A 23,058-nucleotide genomic window follows, 5' to 3' on the forward strand; every position below is an offset into this window, starting at 1 on the left:
CCAGAGCGGAGAGGATGAGTGAGTGGCCGCGTGGTGCTTAGTTGCTGGCTAGGGTTAAACCACAACACACTTCCAAATCTTCTAGTTGTATTTTCACCACCCAGTGTCTTAGAGCAACATGAATTCACCAGGAAATGGTCAAAAAACATTCTCTGCCTCCAGCCCCAGCTAAAACATACAGAATATGAAACAGGCTTAGAATTCAGAAATGTGTCATGTAATCACTGAGGTATGCACTTCTTACACTTGAGAAAAGTTTTTGAAGTGAATCCTATACTATGGGCTTTTTTTTTTTTTTAAATGACAGTTTCTCTGCTATGATTCTTAACCAAAAACTAAGGCACTTTAGAACAACAAAAATTAGGAGCCATATTCTCTTTATAAGGGAGAGATCTAGGTGCTTCGAAATTGTGATTCCAGATAAAAAAAAAGTAACAAGAAAAATAATTCATACAATACATTACTTGATGCATTCAGTCAATTGTTTTAAAATAAAATTACTTCTAAAAAGGGTACTCAGAACATACGGTAGTTGATCCACATGTGCTGCACATTGTATTAGTCTGATTAGAAAAGGAAAGGTTTTAGATTCACCACAGAACTATGTCCAGTTACTGAAAGTAATTTGAAGTTACCGTACTGCCTACAAATAAGAATACACAAAAGCTGAAGTCCAGAGGAGTCATAAATCTTCACCACTTACAAAATCATAACTAGTTAAATTTTACCTTTTATTTCCAATAAGCATTATGACCATGTTGGAATTGGAATGCTGACGAGCATCTTCTAACCAAGTTGTCAAGTGGTTGAAAGTGTCCCTCCTAAGTATGGAAGAGAATGAAAATTAAAAGCAGTCTTTCAAGAAATCTCCTTCCCTTCTTTTAGTCAACTCCTTTACTTGAGTAACCAACTCATTTGTTAGTATACATGCTCCAGGGATAAAAACTAGTAATCCCTTTGTGGGAGGGCGAACAGGCAAACAAAAATTTAGTAAACAAGGATCATTAATGAACTCTGCCTAGAAAGTAATTGAAAACATGTTTGCTACAAAGAGTAAAGATTACTTATAGCTGTAAGAATCTGTAATTTTATATGTATATAAAATCTGCTGAACGGAATTTTAGAAGTCCCTAACAGCCTCAACCAATTCAAACAACAATACAAATAATCATATACTCATATAGTAATATTAGTTCTATTGAAGGGAGAAAACGATTTACAATTTTCTCTGAGTCTACAAACTGAATAATGAATTTAGCAGCAAAGTCTTTTAAAATAAGGTATACAAATATGATGTTACAGATTTTACAGAAGGTGCATACTCAATATCTAATCACATATTTGTAAAGTGTATTGAAGATTTCACAGGAGTAAAAACACCTATTTATGAAACAAAGCTTCATTATGTGGAAATCCAATGGAAATAACATGTTGCTTCCTGATATTTAAAAATAAACAGGGAACAAAAGGAAAAATGCCTAGGAAATCTCTAGTAAAAAGTTGTTGCTTAATTCAGGAACGAGACCCAAGATCCACAAGAGGAGCCACACACCCTAATAGGATTTTGGAGCCTGAGCATTCTCAGAAACCAGCCCACAGTATCCACAGTTGTGCAGATAACAAATTATATAAAGACTTTATTCAATACAGCACTTAGTCACCTGTGAACAAAAAAAACCACTAAGAACTGTATTCTCCCAGCCTCATAAACACAGCAACAGTAGAAGTTTCCTGGTATTTTTATGTAACCAAACTTTGATGTTTTACTATTTCACTCCTTTGCAGAACGGCACTTCAGTAAAAAAGCCTACTATAATTGAAGAAAAATTATAGCTCATGGTAATAAAAACACTAGAGAGGAATTAATTAAATATTTTAAGGTCTTTCTCAATAAAGGCAATCCAGAGGTTCATGGTCAAATAGTTTATAAAAATATTTGTTTCATTCTTCCTGAGACTTTATATATACTTTTTCTCAACCACTATACAGAGAAAATTTGAAGTACATAGGTTACATAGGCTACATCTTGATTTTCAGCACTTAAGGGAAGTTGGCAAAACATTAGATTACAAATATCTACACAAAACCCAAACTAAATTAGATATTTTAACACCACTATATACCACAGAACAATTCTACAAACCCATGTAATTTTAATACAGTTATACCTCTTCAGTATTCTCACCTTGTAATGTCATACACTAGTAAAGCCCCTGCTGCCCCTCTGTAGTATGACCTTGTAATGGAACGGAAGGACTCCTGCCCTGCCTGTAGAAGACAAAGTTTCGTTATTTCAAATGTCAAATTTACTTTTTGGTGCTGAAACCCACAAACTTAGAATCACAAAATCATAGAAGTATACGTTTGAGAGAACAGGGGCAAGGAAGAGTATGGAAGGGAAATCAGAGAGGGGACAACTGGGGACAAAGTCTCTAACACTAGCAAGAGAACATACATAAGGAGAAGACACCAACTACAGCACAGTGCTGCACAAAAAAAAAAAAAAAAAAAAATCGGAACAAGACCTCTAAACCTTTTTTGGCAATCCCTGACAACCCAATTTACTGAACGGCTTCACAATACATGAATCATTATTAGAGCACAGAATGGACTCCTAGCAACTAAGCTCTGAAGACAAATTTGAAAGGAAGCAAATAACCCAGAGCTTCACATTTGAATTCAATAACCCGCTCCCTGGGGCAGCTGTTGACACTAGAATAAATAAAGCCCATTGTAAATAAATGATGAATGACATCTTTACGCCCACCATCTGCTGGTGTAAAGGTTGTTGGAAGGCCAAGGATGCAGATTTTATCCGTTATATCATAAACTGCAGCCAGCTTTCAACAGTCTTCAGATGGAATTCTTTTGAGTAATCATTTTATTATGAAAAAAACAGAAAATGGTTCTGAATTCAATTTTACACAATTCTGCTCCACAGTTAATCAATTTCCTCTGTAGTTGATAAATAATGCTTGTCAGACAGCTACAGGATGCAAGAATCATCTTCATATGCACTGGTGAAAAACTTAAGATCCTACATAAATTAGATAGTTCTCACCGAAAAGTATTCTGTAAAAAATCTCAGCACTTAAAAGAACATGCTGAAAAGAACAGTCCTGAAAAATAAATATTCATAGTTGCAGACCTTGAGCTCTCCATGCTCATGTTTTCCAGAAGCGCTATCTAGCACCTGACAGTTGTTAGAAGAAACATTTACTTTAATATTTAGTAATAACAGAAGCTTTAGCGTAATTCAAAGATAACACAGAACACAATTAAGAAATGCTAATATTCATGCTGAAAACCCCCCTATATGCAGTAAGGTACTTATCTGCAGAACTATAGGAAATTACCCTGATTTAAAACCATGAAAAGCAAGAATGAAATATTTATCAAATACAAGCTACCCTTCAGCCCTACCTACAAGATCAGTGTACAGAGAACTTTCTCTTCTCACAGTTACTGTACTTTTCTTGGTCTTGAATTCAAGAACTTGATCTAGATTCTATCACTGAACATGAACAGTGGCACAACAAGTTTTGACATGTTCAGTCTTCAGAAAGCATCCTTATCTTCCAGAATAATCAGTTACTACAGTTTAAGAAAACAGTTTATCTTAGCCATTGCGGTAGAAAAAGTTACAAAAGACAAGACATTTAATAGTTTCAACACAATTAGAATACACTAGCATATGCACTTGGCTGACAGTCCAAGTGAATCTTTATGTAAACTAAGGTAATAGAATACAGACTATCTGCTAGAATGCACCAAGGAATAGTAAAAAAACAAGTTCTTAACACAATAGTTGGTTCCCTACCCAAAAGCTCCACTAAGCTCTACAACTTTTTCTTGGTGTGGTGACTAGCTCAAGTGCATGACAGATACATAAACATTTTCCTCCTAACCAGACAACAGACAAGTTACCGTCACCCATGTATTGCCTAACATCACACATGAAGTTGACTTAGCCTACCACATTAAGACTGCCTGTTGCACCTTCAGAAATTCCACCTCGACACATGAAATTGTTAGTCTCTCTAAGTAAATTAATCATGGTCAACCAAGAGTGTCATAGGTTCTAGCAGATGTTACAAGGTAAGAATTGTGAGTTCTTACAAGAATCACTTACAAGAAAAGTTTGGTAACTAAATAATGAAAACAATATAACATTTGCTCTGGAGCCCTCAGTACAAGAAGGACATGGACCTGTTAGAGTGGGTCCAGAGGAGGGCCACAAAAACGATGCCAGGGCTGGAGCACCTCTCCTATGAGGACAGGCTGGGAGAGTTGGGCTTGTTCAGCCCGGAGAAGAGAAGGCTGCGGGGAGACCTGATTATGGCCTTTCAGTACCTAAAGGGGGCCTATAGGAAAGATGGGGACAATCTTTTTAGTAGGGCCAGTTGTGACAGGACAAGGGGTAATGGCTTTAAACTAAACCAGGGTAGGTTTAGACTGGACATAAGGAAGAAATTCTTTACAATGAGGGTGGTGAAACACTGGAACAGGTTGCCCAGAGAGGTAGTGGAGGCCCCATCCCTGGAAGCATTCAAGGCCGGGTTGGACGGGGCTCTGAGCAACCTGACCTAGTTAGTGGTGTCCCTGCTCACTGCAGGGGGGTTGGACTAGATGACCTTTAGGGGTCCCTTCCAACCCAAAACATTCTATGACTCTATGATTTTTAATTGTGTCTCACTTGCCCGTGATGAAATTTAAGTATCATTGCTTCCTGAAGGAAAGACTGGGGAAAGGGTGGAAAATGTTACCCCTTCTTCACCAAAGACGACACAATCTTCCATATAGCAATAATGAATTTGTGCTTGCATATTACAATGGACAACACAATCTGAATTCCCTTTCATTCTAAACAGAAGAAAACCGAGTTTCAGCAAAGAAACTCCATGATACTTATGTTTATACAATATATATTTGTAATTATATATAAAATAATAAACACCTTATATAGATTTAATTTACTGTATTTTAACAGTATCATTCTGAACGAGAGATCTAGAAGGTCAATACAGCAGGGTTAGGCACGTAGAATATACTCCATGGCTTTTTTTTTTTTTAGTATCGTTATTACTTCATCCACTTTTCAACTGACAATTTGCTGTCTGTGCCCTGCAACCTTCTTTTTTTAACCCAAGCAGGACAAGCTATTTCAAAGACAAAACCAAAAAAGTGTAGGCTATTAGCCAAAACTGACTTTAAAAAAAAAATGCAAGTGTGTTATAATTGTACTTTATCAGTCTTGCAAAGTAGGGCCAACCCAAGTTTAGCTACTTGCTACAAGGAGCAACGGACAGAAGTAACAGTATGGAAGCTAGTATAAATTAAAAACAGCTTTGATACCAGAGAAAAGCCTTAAGTGGAATTAACATTGTTCTTACCATCCCTTCCATGTTCCCCCAAAATCCAGCACTTGCTTTTTAATATGGGAGACAGAAAAAAAAAAAAAAAAAAAAAAAAAGGTTTTTTTCATAGAATAACAGGATGGTGGAGGTGGGAAGGCACCTCTGGAGGTCACCTGTTCCAACCCCCCTGGCTCAAGCAGGGCCACCCAGAGCACGTTGCCCAGGTCCATGTCCAGACGGCTTTTGAAGATCCCCAGGGCTGGAGACTCCACAACCTCCCTGGGCAACCTGTGCCAGCGCTCAGCAGCAGGGGGGAGGCATAGGGAACAGTAGCAGTACTAGCCACTGAATAAATGTTAAAGGGGGTATTTCCCAAGGCCATATTACATCTAGTACAGGCAACATAAGCCTTTGCTCTGAGGCAACCTCTAGTTATACCCACTTTCAGAATTACACTGCAGTGGAAGCGGGAAGATGGAAGATCTATTTTTTTCTAACAGACAGACCATGACAATAATTTCACATGTAGAAACTCCAGCTCAGACAGAAACCAATAAATACATACTGAACAGGCCTGAACATGCATCCTCTCTCTTCAGAGAAAAAGGTGCTAGCTGCCATGCAAGTCGTTCACTAATGTCCTGGTTTTGGCTGGGATAGAGTTAATGTTTTTTCCCAGTAGCTGGCATAGTGCTGTGGTTTGGATTCAGTACTAGAAGAATGTTGATAACACCCTGATGGTTTAGTTGTTGCTAAGTAGCGCTTAGACCAGTCGAGGACTTTTCAGCTTCCCCTGCTCTGCCAGGTGCACAAGGAGCTGGGAGGGGGCACAGCCAGGACAGCTGACCCCAACTGGCCAAAGGGCTGTTCCAGACCATAGGACATCATTCTCAGTATAGAAACTGGGGGGAGCTTGCTGGGAGGCCGCTGCTCGGGGACTGGCTGGGCATCAGTCAGCAGGTGGTGAGCAACTGCATCACTTATTTTGTGTATTCTTTTATCATTCTTATTATTATTCCTTCTTTTTCTGTCCTATTAAACTGTCTTTATCTCAACCCTCCAATTTTACTTTTTTTTTTTTCCTCCCCGCTCTCTCCCACATCCCATTGTGGAAGGGGGGAATGAGCGAATGGCTGTGTGGTGTTTAGCTGCCTGCTGGGTTAAACCACAACAACTAATCATGAAAAAATGTGGGCCTCTGATAAACAAGTAATGTTTTAAGTGTTAAGTAACATTCTTTTTGGTTGTTTTCTGGACTGTAAGCTTTTACAGTTCATATCATATCGGTTAACAAACTTTATGAGACATATAATTATAGTTCTAGGAGTTACAAGTCTTCAAAATAGTACAAAAATCTTCATCCCTGCTTCAGCTGTAGAACTGCATGGAAATATATCCCATGTGCTTCTCTAAATATACCTCAATACAGAGACCAAAACACCATTTCAAAATAATGATGTAAGCACAAGCATTATCAGTCATCTTAGGTCACTAAGATACACAAAGATTTAGGGTCTGCGCTAAAGTTTTCAGGAACATTTAAGCTATGTAACTGTGTTACCATTGACACAGTATCTGTGGCAGATTTGAGAACAGACTCCCAGTGTTACTACTCCTATAGGAAATCTCTGTGTCATTTCCAAGTGTGTGGTGTAGTCACGTAGGTGTCACTTGTAAAATGTACAGACAAGTCTTTGCTATCAAAAAGGGTTCCTTGAGAGTTCCTTAACTGCATATTTTTGAATCTATAAACTAAGCAAAAAAAAAGCCATTATGCAGTACAAGAAAGCAGTTAGATAATGAAATAGGATTCACAACAGTGCATCTCCCTAGAAAACAGTCCATTAATTTTACCGAACCCTCCATTCTCAATGCTGAAGAATTTGAAAAGTTTCTTCAAGGACAAAGTTATCTGAGTACATCCCAGCAGACCTTGAACATCCAAGCTGACCAATAGTTTTTATTAGGAGGAAACTTTATAGTGTGTATATATATATGAAAAATGAGAAAATACAATGTACCACAGCTAGTAGCTCTAGACTCCTTCACTTTTAGAAGGGGCATACATGTGGTTTGGTCAAACCCAGTGACAGAACACCTCATTTACATTGGGAACTATTACTCATTTAAACCAGTTCACACTTTTGTAAGCCGTATTAAAAAAAAAACAAAACCAGACACCTAAGAAACAACCAACTTGCACAAGTGTCACACTACCTATGACAACTGCCAGTTGGGAACTACTCCATAAAGTTGATCCCTGGAACAAAATGTTCCAGAAAGAGAGGAGCAATACATACCTTTGAATATAGTTTTGAAAGTTATAAATAAATTCAACAGCCTTTTAGTCACATGGCAACTTGTTTACACAAATGCATTAATCTTTCTTGCAATCATGTCTCTACTCCAGAATAAAAAGAATTTTAATGTGATTTACTAGCATATAGTAAAAAAAAAAAAAAAGGGCACAAAAGTTGTATAAAAATATACAAACCCCCTGCTGCTTTCCAGCAAAGATGTTCCCAAACAAGAACAGAACTAAAGATGCTTATGAAGAAGAATATGTAACGACTTAATAATGTCAGAATTTATGTGGAGGATTCAGCAAAGGCACACGTTGCTTCAGAATAAACCTGTCAGCATCCTAATAAGAACTGAAATTCCAAGAGGACTAAAGATCCCCAAAGGTGCAACTGTACATATGTCTAAATACAGATCATTTGTACACATGCTTTTTCTTCTGATGTTGTTGAATGCATGCCATGTAGATATCCAAAGCAATTCCCAACACAAAGAAACACAAAGCTTTAGCCCTCCGTATTAGAAGTACCCTTATGGTTTATTTCAGCTTATATTTGAAATCTTTAGGTTTTAAGTAGCTACCCTCACTAAAATGTTCCACTATGGACAGCAGGAAGCAATTCACCCTCCTTCCATCCAAGGCCTTATCCTAAGAAGAGCTTGCTCTATTACTGTAGAAAGCCACAGATAAAACTGACAAGAACTCTGCAAGTTCTTGATGTTACTTCACAGCAGTAAAACAAGAGGGCCACGAGCCCTGAGTCATAACTTGAGCTGTAAGATGTAGCCACATTCTTGCAGGTACTAAAGAGTCAAATTAGTAACAAGTCAGTAGAAGAATTCACCAACTGCCCATGAGCACAAAAATATGCTCTGAGTAACAAAGCAAGTAGAAATATCATGAAGTGGACAATTAGTAAAGAATTCTTGGAGGCGAGTGCTACATCCTAGCAATTGTCAGTATCACCAAGATGAAATGAATGTTTGTTTAATGAATTAAGGGAACTTTATTTGGTTCTACTAGATCCAAATTGTTCGCAAACACATGAAAAATAACTGAATTTCTAAGAAGGATTAGCATATTCAGAATATCTGAAAGTGGACAGACAAGTCACACCATCATTTTAGGGAAGAGAGACATGCCTTCCATAAGTATGCCTTCCATCTTCCACAAAGGTCCTTTGTTTTGCAAACTCTAATCTACTAGAAAACACTGACAATTCAATTAGAAAGCTCACTTGCATAAAACCAAAAAAATTACTTCAAATTAGCTTATAAGAAAAAATATTATTTCAGATATTTAGTCTTGGTTTGAGCAAGTCTTAGTCTAAGCAAGACTAAGGTGTTATAGAAACATAATGAATAAAAATAAACATTTTATCACAGATTTCCATGAAATGAAGCAGAAATAGATATTGAAAAGTTACTGTATTTAAATGCACAGGAAACATTCTTTCATATCAGTTTACAAGCAGTATTACTTAGTATCATCACCAATCTCTCCCCCTGCAGCGCCTGAGAAAACTTAAATGCCCTCTTTCAACTGCTGCTTATTTTGCTCATCAACAATGACTTGTTAGTAACAGTCAATACAATACAGAACATCCCCCTCAACAACAAAATGAAGACTACTGACTCAGGCTGGTAACAAGCCCAGTATCTCTCTACTACAATTAAGTTTTTCCTGAGGAGAAGCAATTTTAATATTTCTCGATATTACAAGACAACCAACCTCATCTACAGGGCTTGTTTAAACTCACAAAGCTTAATAGCTCCCAGTACGGTCACTTTGATCCTTACCAGCTTCTGCTGTCCACTTCTAGTTCGCTAGAAGTTATTTTTGTAACTGACACTAGCTCAAATACCACACTTCCACAAAGAGTAGCTTAACTTCTCACAGTAGGCAATTACAAACTAACCAGTTTTGACAAGAATATTTCTCGGTCTATCCAGCTACTGAAAACTATTACTAAGGTTAAAGACACAGAAAAGGAAATAACCCAGAGTCTAAAGATAGAGAAGACAAATGAACAGTTTGGTCCAATACCTGCACTCCCCTTGACTGACCTAAATGCATCAGAAAGGAAAAAGTGAAACCCAAGGACTCACAGACCTAAAAATCTGGGCGTGCCACAGCACACATAGCAGCAAGCCTGCAGAGCCCAGCAGTGGAGAGATCAGGAGCAGCCTGCAGCTGGGAGAGAACTACAGGACACACTATTCACTCATGTAGGCATGCCATCAGCAGTAGAGCCAAGACTACAACACCTAAGACCAAGTATGCAAGGGCCACACTGAGTATCTTTCATGGAATGTGGGGGTTTGGGGTTTTGTTGTTGTTTTATGGTGGTGGTTGTTCTTTGTCGGTGGTGGTGTAGGTTTTTTGTTTGGTTGGGTTTTTTTTTTTTTTTTAATCAGACCAGTTTTACTAGACTACCAGCTCACAGGATCAAATACTAGACTACAATTTCTAATTAGCACCGTGCATTCCTTGAGCATGCCTCCCAGTTCAGCCTCCTCTGAAAGGAATTCAGTTTGCGTACTCCCACATGAAAACCAGAGTGCAGTAAGCAGAGCTAACTTCTGTAACACACTCCTGATCCAAACAAAGATGCTAATGAAAAATTCAAATATTCTTGAGTTATGATACAAGAAGAGCACACAAATGGATCTCAGACATGCAACAGTGTTAGCTTCAGCTGCTCCTGTAAGTTACGACATACTCCTGCAGTGAGGTATGCTCCAGGTTCCACATATTCCCATCATCAAGATATACCTTTACTGGGAGTTGCAGTGATCTGCTGAAGACAACACAAACTGAGCACTATAGCATAGAAATATCTGGCCAGAAAAGTCTGAATTCAAGTGTTTGATTCTCTTAAGAAAGCAAGTTCTTCTTCATCATTAAACCAGTCAAAACAAATTTTATCCAGTTCTCCACTTCTTATGTCTCTGCTGAAGATGCTTCCTGTTCAGTAATGGATTAAAAACAGGTATGTAAGGCTAGCACTAAATCAGTGAAGTGTTCGGACTCAGTAAGCACTAACTGAAAACATAAATGCTTCACATGTTTCCTTAACCATAAGTGTAAGATGAACTTTCTCTTATCAAACAGAAATTGTTACAGCTTAATAAATATGGAGATAGCACCAGAAACAGCTAGAAGTTTTTGCTAACAGAAAAAGAAATTCAGGAAATACTCTAACCCAGATACACAATACAGACCTGGTAACCTTGGTCATCATGGACGTCTTTGTGTACCTTAACACTCTTAAGTAAAACATCTCTTGACAATTACCTCATTGTATTTCTTATCTTGCTATTCCTTCAACACCTTTGCACCCAAGATCAGAACTGAGACAGTGGAATTTAGATACGCTTACAAGCCAAGGTTGGATTAGAATAAAAATATCCTGTGTTTTAAAAATCAGATTGTATACAGTTAAAAATTTAACTACAGCCAGTGTAACAAGTCATTCATTGCTTACAACTTATAAATTATTAACTACAACACAAGTGTACAATCTACTCAGTATACGAGTGTTTTTAATGAATATTTTTACTTTATGTATGATATAGTTAAAAAGCTAGCCAGATAAAATCCCTGCCCAAAACCAGTTTGTAAGTTACAATCAAAAGCAATTCCATTGAAATTGTTATTGGACACTTTGCAAGCATTTGGGAAACCAAATGTTGTAAAGAGCTACTGAGGCAGAAGCACTAAGAAAAACACAATCTACTCAAAAATTGTTGAAGTTCACCTGTATCCAAGGAGCAGATAACAACAAATTAGCAAAATCAGTTTGAAAGCCAATGAAAGAAAGTGGCTGCATTGGTAGTAAAATTAGTAATTTTGTCTACAGAAAATCTGTCCCAATTTTAGGAAACAAGGACCAATGTAGATACCTTCTCATGTAGTCACACTACATGGTGAAAGTCTACTTCTGAAGCTACAGTTTATGCAGATTTGCTTGTCTTTTGAACTTAAAAACGATCAGCCACCTTGATAGTTAGCAATCCAGCTATATATATATGTATCTGTCAGTTTCTAAAGGTATCCTAAAATGCTTTTGGAAAAGGAAAGCCCTGCCTTAGGGAACAGTTAAGCACATTTGAAAGACATAGCTATCAGTAGGAGCATCTCAAATCCGTTGCATCACAACAAATGTCAACATTGAGGCTGACTGCTCTATGGTAAAGCCACTGACCAGAAGAAAACCACCACCTTGCTAGTGTATGTTCTTAACCTGAACCCCCTCAAAAGTCACAGTCTGGGTTTTGGTAGGCTTTCTGAAACTTTAAGCTTTTACCCATCTCTCCTTCATTGTCTGAAGTATTTACTATCTTCATGGTTATAGTGAACTTGAGTTCTTAAGTCTTCTATGAAAACAGCGAGTCATGTATTTTCTTCTGTGCTGGAAATGCAAACATTTCCACTACAGAATTCTTGATTAAAGCTGGTAGACATACCACAATTTCCCAACAGGATGTTATATTAACCAGACCTTGCATGAATGCACAGAGAAAGACTGTTTAGAGAAATGTAAGTTCTTAATAATATAGAAAACTTTCACAAAAAAGGCAGCACGAATTCCCATCATATGTCTGACAAAGTGTTACATGAGGAAGTAAAGTTACAGTGCAAACAGAAGAAATTTGCACTGTTTTAAGAATACATCACAGTTTTTTTTTTAGTTTTAGCAAAATTTGAATCTTCATAGAAACTAAAGAAAACTGCAAGACAAAGTATGTAGTCTGATATGGATGCTGATGACAGGGAACTTAACCAGAACAAAGGGAAAGCTAGTGGAGCCATATATTGAAATAATTTCTGTTTTATTACTTACCGTATCCCATATCTGAAGCTTTATCTGTTTTCCATCAATAGTTATCATTCGAGCCCCAAATTCTACACCTGAATAGATTTTACAAAAGATTACATTATTAGCATATATCAGAAAGAAGAGTGTCATGTACCATGAAAGCAAGAACGTAAGTTTAAGTTAACTCAACACTGTATTTGTACGAAATAGCCTCTTTCGCAACCTGCTTTTAGTTAATTTTCCAGCTGCTTGGAAGAGCTGGGAAGTTCTCCAGAAGGAAGAAAACTGACTTTCCAAGTGCTTTAAACATGCATTAATTAGAGCAAGTGTCAAGGAGGTTATTTCCTACACAGTTTTCCAAATGATTTAGTAGCTCAAATCAGAGGGAGAAAAACATGTCCATTTGAATGCAAACAGGAAATTGAAGAGTCACAGTTATTTTAACACTCTACTAACGATAGATTCTATTAAGTAACCATACAAATGTCACCCTCAACAAGATAAATTTTATTACGGTATTAATTAAAACTCATCTGCTTCCAAAATTCTAGCTAGTTAAAGATCAAATTCAGTAAGAGGGAAAAAATTAATGCATTTCAAATAAACAAAAGGAATTTCTTCAGTGAAAAAATTCAGCCTTTTGTACTGTCCTTTAAAGCAATTTTAGGATCATTAACAGTAAATTAAGCATAAATTGAGGCTATTACTACACTAGTTAAAATCTGACAAATGCCTAGAGATAGTGGGCATATTTAAAGGCTGTCAAGTCTCCATTAATCTATGCTTCATATATCCATTATTTCAGGAAAAGAAAAATCTTGTAGCTTAAGTTTTGTCTAAAATTGGTTACTATCTAGATTTGGACTGAAGTCTTTCAATTAAGCATCCCTGATTTCAAGTATTCCAAACGTCTCTTCAAAAGCTTGTTTAGGATATTTGGTGGGGCAGCACTGCTTTCCGCAGTGACTTTTGGGGAAGGGGACAGGGAGGAACCACTCTTCCCCACACAAGATATGGGAGCCAAATAAAAGTGGTGGGCCAAAGAACACTGTGCTTTCTTTAGCATCCAAGTAACTTGCAGTAACTGTATGCAAACAAGTGGAAAGACTGGAGGAGGAGGGGCACAAAGGAGGAAGCAGGTGAATGACAATGCTCTCTGAAGCTGATTGCGAAGACAGGGGAAGGAACTTGAACTACTACAACTGTCAACACTACAGGTATTACTCGCAGATAAAGAGCTGCTGATTTAAATCCACCAATCATCCCAAATGTTTAGTTTCTATACACAACCCCATAGAAAAACTAAAAAAATATGTTTCCTGTTCCATCAAAATATCTGCTGAGAAAAAAATTCTGAATTTGAAACAACACACAGTTTGATGGTAAGTTTGTTCTCTTAAAGAAGGAATAGAAGCTGTTTGGGTTTACAGTAAGGGCATGTCCTAAGGGCAATGGGCAGAACAAACGGAGTATTTACAGTCATTTTTGCCACCCATATCTACCTACAAACATTGTGGGGTCTTTTTCAGCTAGGTTTTTGTGCGTGTGTTTGGTTTTTATTGTTGCTGGCTTTGGGTTTTTTTTTTTTTTGGGGGGGGGGGGGGGGGGGTTCCCCCTCCCTCCTTAGTTTCTTTTAATAACAGATACTTCAATTGCCAAATGAAAAAAAAAATTGAGATAGTTGTTGAATTGTAAGCTCTTTTAGAGTACACTATTAAAATTATGCACAATTCTGAATGTAGCTCAAAGACAGAAAAATATCTGCTTCTATGTATTCTATCTCCCCCCCTCCCCCGTTTTCATTAGAGGTAAAGTTTCTCTCAGAATGTCTTACATCTTAGAAATAACATTTTAGGCTAGCTACTAAAAATTTGGGGCTGAATTTTGCACAACTCTAGATGAAATGTCTTTTTTCCACATGTACAATTTCAGTTTCCCTTCTCCTGAGTCGCTCACAACAGAAGTAGAATCTGCACTCCCATAGGCTAAAATCATTGTAATGATTTTAAAATCATTGAAAAAAAAGTTAGGCTATATAACACCAGCCTTTTTATTCAATCTAGAGCTTCTTAGGAGTTTTAACATCATCAGTTGGAAGTGCAGTAGGTAACATCAATCCATCCCATCTCACACTGAATGGGCATTCTTATGGCTTTGAACCCATGTTCTTTATTGAACTCTGTCTTTGTAAATTTGTTTGGGTACTTGGGAAAAGCATTCTCCTGCCCAAAACACACACCCTCCCCCACCAGTTTAGTGGAAAGAGGCTGCTTCCAGCCTATGCCCCTTCTTCCCCTTTCCAAGCAGCTTCCCATGCTCCATTCCTACATCGCTCATTGCTATCTAGGTTCACATTCTCATCCCCACTAGCTTCAGCTTCTGCTCCCAGATTTCAGCTAGCTGTTTGCCAGGCAAAGAACTGGCACTACCACCACTCTGCTGAGGTGAAGCTGTTTCCCACAGCTTATCAGTTTGCTGATGTGACAGGGCTGCCAAAGGCATAAGTGATATATATGGTGTCATATATTTGGCAGGCCTAAAGAAGAAAAGATGACAATAACTCATGCCTCCCTTAATTCACCCAGGCTATCTGCTGCCAATGCCTCAGAAATATTTGAAAACTGATGTTAGCCTAAGAATTTGAATTATATTAGACAGCCACACACAAGGTGTGGGAAGACTGTCAAGAAAGGGAACCCATAACCAAACCACCCGATGCATTCTGTTACATGAAGAATATTTGTTTGTATTTCAAACATCTATTTCAGTACTCCCAAACACATGAAGCCTACCTATTCCAGGGCACAAACTAAAAATAGAGACTAGGGATACATTTTGTGCAAGGCTCATCATGATTAGAGCTGATAGGTTCCTTGAAATAACATCAAGAAGAAGTTCAAAGGTTCTGCAAACTTATCAGAGACTAGCATCTGTTCATTTAACACTGAAACTGATCTGAAGACTAACCTTGCCTACAGAAGAATTTATTCCCACACTATTCCTCACAGATTCTGTGTGGGAAGATAAAGAAAAGTGTGTATTATTTACTGTAGTTAGATCAGAGGCAACACGTTCTGTTAACATGTACTCATTTCCCCTAGCATCAATATCAAATCGTACCTAACACAAATGGTCCACATCCAATTGAGGAGTCAGGAATAAAAACCTCTGTCCCTTCCAAACAGTGAATACTGTCACACTCCAAGCCTTCTCTATCCACAAGTTAGACTTCCCAAATAGTAAATTTGTTTATTCACGTTTAAGGTTAACTTTGCTGTAGTTTACCTGTAACTTGTCTCCAAGGTTCTGTGGCTAGTCTAATATTCTGTACCCTGGCGAAAAATCTGCCATTTGCATAATCATCAATGCATTTCAAGATTGGCCAATTATGCTTCCATGCCCAGTTTTTAGCTTTTTTGAAGAGACAGTTGAGATACTATAGCTATGGGTTTTTTTAATTGTTTCAGATTGTACCTTCCCAATAAGAAAAAAAGGCCTCCAACTGGCTTTATTAGTCAAGAAATATTCATCAGCTAAAGATTCACAGCTACCTTAATACAGCACAAATCCTACATTACTGTAGCACAACAAACTCAAATGCATGCTGAGGTACCCTAGCTGCTTAACTATTAGCACTGGGGGGGACAAAAGAGACCTACCAATAGTGAGATCGTGGACTGGTTGAAACCGCTTGTCTGTAAACTGTAACAATAAACATGATTTCCCAACACCTAAAAAAAAAAAAGAAAAGAAAGAAGTTTTAAGAAAATTTTTTTTAAATCTGCGAAGAACCAACAGAAATGAAATGAATTGTATATATTGTTTAAAATTCTTTACTAGAACTTGAGATACTAGATTTCACCTACTTTGAAGTATGTGCAGCTTTTTTATAACATAACAGCTTTCAAAGTTCCAGGAACATTAAAGTCAAAGGAGTTATTTTCAAAAATTGAACAGAAATTAATTCTTCGTTTGAAAAAGTAGTTCTGCCATTAAAGTCAAGCGGAAAGAAGTTTCCTAACAGACCTTTGAAAGTATCATTTCACATACTCTCTCAACAGTAACTACAGGTCTTGCTGCTCCTCAAAACCCTACATCTGCTTCCCCTTCAGTACTTTCAGCTTTCTTCCAAGCTAACCAGATCCTCAATAGCACCTCACTCCCACCTATCTCCTAATTTATCAGCCGAGGTAACAGCAGTACATATATGGCTGCTTACAATCACTATGTGTTACCACCCACTGGTTCCAAATAGGCCAAAAAATAGTCCAGGCTATTAGCACAACTGACAACAGCTGAGTTCACATTACAGCTAGACAGACAACACAAACATTGTCCATCGCGGATAACCTATTTGGGTCTAAAATCAGTGTATCTACTTCCCATTACTTGGACCCTGGTCAGCAAAAGGACAGTTTCTTCTGTTCATGAAAGCAGAGAAAAGCAAAAGTTAATGCAGTTATTAGGAATACTCAAACACTACTTAGGTTGGTAAACATGATACTCTTTACAGCTAATTTTTCCTTGTTCTTTTGCTTGGTGGGGTCATTCTTCCCATTCTGTTTAGTCAAATTTCGTATTTTCAGCCTTTTAGAACTTGACAGTCATACATTTGCTTTACATACATTTAAATTCTGAACTATTTCACATAACATACAATACTGTAGCATCCAAGTTCCTGTTGTACTTTGCTTTATCTGTCCAGCAAGATAAGGCTATTTTAGCTACATACTAGAGGTCAGCAACAGCTGATCAGGAGTGACATATCTGGTAATAAGGCAGTAAAGGGATAAGGAAAAGAACCATACTGCAAGACACAAGATATGCATACCAGAGGTTTGCATGTAGTGACATTGATTTTTCTACTCTAAATTCAGCAAAGTTTTTTAGTTTGGTTTCATGAGGAAAAAAGCCTATACAATTGTAATCACTGCCCACCTGTCATTTTGGCTAAGTGGCCAGTTTCAATCACACCTAACAGAAATAGGAGACTTGCATTTAATTTTGTCACAAAACAAGTTGTGACAAATTGATGACACTGAGATTTATACGCCAAGCAATGCAGCAACTCCAGTAGCCTAAGCCAGTTGTTTGGTGCTGCTGTCTCTCCTCTTTTCCCTTCAGCATGTTCATGCCCCTTTCTCCTTATTGCTTCAGAATTCATCTAAGCCATTTCTGTTGTGCACTGGGTTAGCACGCTAACCCGACAAGAAGAGTGACAAAGCAAACAGAAATGGCTTCATGCAGGGTCAGACAGGCATGAGAGTTAGTTCAAATGAGGGAAAAGAAATGCAGCAGCCAGCAGATCAACAGCTTAGAGTGGCATGGAACTACAGTCCATGGCAAAGTTTGCAGCATCGGTCTTAACAGATCTCTTTTCTATAGCTCTCTGGCTTATGACAGCAAACTGTCAGAACACAAGCAGCTTGGAAGCAGGTATAGATTTTGTTCAACAAAATTAGTGACCAGAAGAGAAATGGATGAGGAATGGGGGACAGCGCTGGAGGTAAGAAAGAAACAGGGAAAAGAGGGAAAAAGAACACAGATCTCTAAGGAACCTTAAAATATTAAAAATTCTTCTACTCACAAAACACTGTTACATATACAGATAACTTTTACACCACCAATGAAATACAGCTGCCCCCATCACAGAACACAATCACCACCCCACTTACAAAAAACAATCTATAAATCACACCAGAAACAGAATGCAGAACAGCTTCTGCCATTAACATTACAAAGTGATTTCAGTATCATGGGATAAACTGAAACCTCAAACCTATCCAATATTCCTGCACAAGTCTTACAAACATTAGAAAAATATTTCAAAATCTAATCAACAAAGTGACACTCGATTAGGAGTCCCAACACTAGTTCTCAAGTGGCAATCTGCTATTTCTTCCTGTAAGGCTGGTGACCAGCTTACTGGCTCAGGAGAACATACAAACACTGGCATCAGCACAGGGAAGATGACAGACAAGCACAGCCTGTTTCATGCAAGCCCCGTCTCAAACTGGGACAAGATGACTGCACCTCTAGTTACCTCTATGTAGCAGGCCTTTTAAGAGCAGACTGCTGGCTGATGGGTTCACACACAGAAACAGAATAACTAGCTTCTGATTAGTGCCCTTCTGCTACTTCAGAGCCTTCCAGCAAAAAAAGGCTGGAAGTCCCAAAGTTTTGTATTGTTGTTGACTGAAAAAGAGGTTCAAAAAGCTGCAAACAAAGCTGTAGTGCCTGTTAAGTTTGTTATAATCCATTTTAGATAGTACTTGCAAATATTTTATTGCTTACATTTAATAGTAATATTTTGTTTTATAGTTTTAAGACATTGCAAGTTTATAACAGGAAAGTTCTTATGAGAATAGCTTGTGGCCCGTTCACTTCCAGAGCCTGAGCAGATTGTGCTACCACAGACACAGACAGGAACAGGAGCCGAATATGAAGTCGCAAGCAGTTTACCACCTTGTGACATAAACAGATGCTGCAAAGATCAATTAACAGTTGCATGGCAGCTAATCCCATGGCATACAAATGGTTTAAAGTAACTATACTGGCTAACCCTAAAAGCAAAGTGGCTGTTTACCAGGCATCGCATTCACTTAGCACTGTGAATCTTATACCTGAAATGAGGCAGACACTCTGGGAAAAACAGGTTTTTGTTTTTTAAAAAAACATAAAAGCATGTCTTATAAGTGTCAATTGTAGAACACAAAAAAGACAAATCCAGTTATTTATTAACTCATTCCCCATTTTACCGCCACAATTACTTTAATATAGCTTCAGATAAATGACCCCAGAGAAAAAGATCTGGTATCTTAAACCAAGAAATGAACAGAGCTTGGATACACTTCACCACATACACGATAAACAAAAGCAAATTAAAACAATGGATTACATGCTCAGAGGGGAGCAGCGTGCTTCTTTGCAAGTGCCTGTTCCAGGATCCCTTCATCACTTCTTAGCACCCAAACAGTAATGGGAAGTGGAACCTGTGCTACAGCAGTTTTGCCCTCCAGCTCCCAATTCCAAACTATCAGCCCGAGTTGGTTCTCCAAATTCCACTGCCTCCCTTAACAGCTTCCTCTTTATCTGGGTGCTACTCTGCAGTGACCTTCACTAGGCAAAGTGTTGCCAGAGCTTTGCTATTGTCCACTGTGGCCCAGCCACGCTCCAACACCTCCCTTCCTTATATCAATACTAGTGTTCACTGCTTGGCAAGCCAGAACAGCCAAGTGGTATAGCTAACCTCTCCCTTTTCATAAGGTTATGCAGTGAGCTAAAGCAAGAAATGGATCCAGCATAAAAATACAGTCACCCAAAACACTAGTATATGCATGAGACTAGGGCTACAAAATACATAGCAAAGGGAAGGGTTGTTCTTTTTAGTAGCAGGCTGCACTCATGACAATTAAAAAAGCAGCTCTGGAATCATGGCACAGGTGATGAGCCAGTTAAATGGCTTTTGCTAAGAAAGCTGACTTGCATCCTTCTCCCCTTTCAGCTCCTGTGACTCCCTGTGAATAAGGCAAGGAAAGTTCAGTTATCAGCTGCAAAGTCAGAGATGTACTACTGTCAACATGAGGAAAACTTCCAGGTTTTTCTTACCATTTCACAAAGCTCCTTCCACTGATGTTTGGGTGTCTTAGAAAGCTGACCTGGCTCAAAACTAAAAACACCTCAAGAAACAGGGGAGGGGAGGGCTAAGATCATTTCCTTACTTGTTCACATAAGCACCACTACAGCCCAAAAAAGGTGACACAGGAAAAGAACTGCAGTAGCAGTCATCCCAACCTGGGTATCAAAACTGAATCCTGATGACAAATCTCTTCAGTTAATCTGCTAGCTGCCTCTGATGGGTAGACTCATTCCTTCCCGCACAGTTCCACCTCCTTACTCAAAATGGCTCTTGCACATTTCTGACCATACCTGCTATTTGTTTCGTTTTTAAATAATCTTTGTGAGCTAGACTGGCTGTCTGAGGGATCAGACAAGCGCCAATGCTGACAGCTAAGAAGCAGAACTTTATGGCTGAGATGAGGAGTGGTAACCATGTCCACCCATGTTGGCAGCAGATAAACATTGGCTTAAATCAGCCATCTCACAGAACTGTATTCTTGTTGCTTCACAAGATGGGGTGATCAATCAGCTCACTACCTGCAGAGATGAAGACCTACTCTCCCTTTGATATGTTGCTCTCAATGATCCTCCTAGGTCCAGTTTCCTCCCTTGAAAGTACTCCAGACCTTGGTAAGCACTTCCCTGGGCCAACTCAGCTGGTTCATCCACCAAGCAAGAAATTTACCCCCAAAAGTAGGTAGTCTTCTACAGTGTTAGTGGGTTGATTCAGCTCATGGTAGACTATCGAAGTCACCACAAGGTAAGGCGAACAAGACTTCCTCCTTTCACATGTCACCAACTATGTCAGCTTAGAAACCCTAATACCAACTGAGCTGAAACAAGCTTCCCACTTCTATTACCTCCCTTCAGAAAGCAAACAAAAATAAATCTTTACATAGGCTAAGGATGGTCTTAAACAACAGACAAGTCTCGAATAACAGATTTTAAAACCATCTCAGATTTAAAACAGGTAATTAAGTAGCACAAATGTCACAAGATACATACCTCTAACCTGGCTTATGAGCTACTTCTAGGCCTTTCTAGCAGTTTGCACAGCTTCCCGATGTTTCATAAGCCCTTTTCTTATCACAGGCTGCAGCTCATTCCCCCTCTCCTTCCTTTCCAACCACAACATCTTTATGCAACTCAAAGTGCAATATTACCCTTTCACAGGCCTAAGCATAATGAGACATTAACCTAAAGCAAAGATTTTTCTTAACCTCTTTTCAGCCAGTTATCTGTTAGTCATAAATCTGTTGTCAAATGGGAAAATTTAAAGTAATAGGAAGGGCAAACTACAAAGTTCCAAACTGCCAGTTATAGAGCAAAGGGACTTCACGTACCAATTACAGCATGGACAAGAAGGGAAGAAAAATCACCTCCAAAATCCTTCACTACATATAGCTACATATGTTTGGGGAAAGTAATGTCATAAAAATGGCTTTTTAACTTTTAAAGATGATTCAGCTTCAATATTTAAATAAACACTGTTGTAAATTATTTACAACAGGATATCTGAAGCCAATGATCTAAGCTTTCCTTTCTACATAAAAATTAGTGCAGACCTATGAACTGAAAGGAGCTGTTCAGCTTTATCACATTTCATTTAGCATGGCACTACCCAACTGCTAACTACGCAGGTTTTAAAAATAAATAAATAAAAACTCTTTCCAAACAAAATTAAACTACATGAGCCTGTGGAAAACCTCTTTATGTCCTGGATATCACAAAAGACTTAGAAAACTGCCAGCCATTCATAATAAAATGGTTTTAGTCAGGGTTGTGAGGGGGGTTGGTGTTCTTTTTGGTTGGTTGGTTGGGGTTTTTGAGGGGGTAGTTAAAGCTTAGAATTAGTACAGGGGCACACAGTAACTTTCTTCATGAAACCATTTGTATGGACATCTACTTATAGTTTTTATTTCTAGTTAACTTCATTAAGAGGCTAAGAAGATATACAACACCTAATATCTGCTCCTTTAGGGATCAAAGTATCATCAAAAGGGTCTCAAAGCAAGATATAAGAAGTACAGATCAGTACTTTGGTTTTCAGTCCGAACAAGTACTCAAACTATCACGGGGTGTTAACACCACCTCTAGTTGGATGAAAACCTGTTTAGTTAAGAATTATTGTTACATACAAACATAGCCAATAACAGCTCCTGTCAGTGCACTTTGTGCTGGAACACTAGAAATATTTCACAAGGAGGCCTGAAAAATAAAGCCAATTTAACTGCTTAATTTCAACATTTGAGAATCTCCTAGACAAGTGAAATGGTTGACTAGACAGCTTACTTTTCTCTAGAGAGTAAGGAGAATTAGATCACCAAGCAATTATATTCTCTTTCATCATCTTCCCCTAATAAGAATAACTTCGAGATACTGTTGGTTTATACCCAGCAACTATCTGCAGAAATTGCACAGCAAGTGAAAGTTCATTACGCAAGCAGCTCTGAGGGTTGCTGAACTAATACATTAAAGAAAAGTGGAAGATAGACCTGTTCATGGAAGATGCAGCAACACTGATCATTAAGAGACAATTAGATGGGATAGAACTGACAAATTATGTTGGTGGCAAGAAATCTGACCGTTGCAAAACTGGTAGCTCAGGCACGCTAAAGTTCAGGAGCATTCTCTGATGAAATCTGGTAAACATACTCTAATATAAGAATATTCTATTTAATGCAAATTAAATATTCTGGAAGAAAAAATTCCAGCTCTGGTCTTCACAGAAATCTCATGTATCATTCCCAGTTTATTCCCACGTGGTACACTACTGGTAATGAAAACATTCAAGCAGAAAAGATTTCACAGTCATACAGAACAACTTTTAAATAAAAAAAATAACGGACTTGCAGTCACCAACTGCAAAAATAGGCAACACTTGTGTGCCAATAGTGTTCACCCTGGCTCAGATCAAAGTCCACCTCAACTGGTGGCCAAAATCAGATGTGTAGGGA

General features: G+C 38.2%; 1 protein-coding gene across 1 annotated transcript in view; it reads right to left on the bottom strand.

The window, feature by feature from the left end:
- RAB2A (RAB2A, member RAS oncogene family) overlaps positions 1–23,058 on the bottom strand; it is a 47,242-nt gene that overhangs the window by 18,936 nt on the left and 5,248 nt on the right. The window contains exons 2-5 of the mRNA XM_035895869.1: positions 16,141–16,317; positions 12,506–12,573; positions 2,186–2,268; positions 729–821 (exon numbers count right to left, since the gene is read on the bottom strand). Of these exons, the coding sequence (XP_035751762.1) occupies positions 729–821; positions 2,186–2,268; positions 12,506–12,573; positions 16,141–16,317 (421 nt within the window). The remainder of the gene's footprint in view (positions 1–728; positions 822–2,185; positions 2,269–12,505; positions 12,574–16,140; positions 16,318–23,058) is intronic.

This window comes from Egretta garzetta, unplaced genomic scaffold (genome assembly GCF_000687185.1).
Source record: "Egretta garzetta isolate BGI_Z169 unplaced genomic scaffold, ASM68718v1 scaffold340, whole genome shotgun sequence".
NCBI lineage: Eukaryota > Metazoa > Chordata > Aves > Pelecaniformes > Ardeidae > Egretta > Egretta garzetta.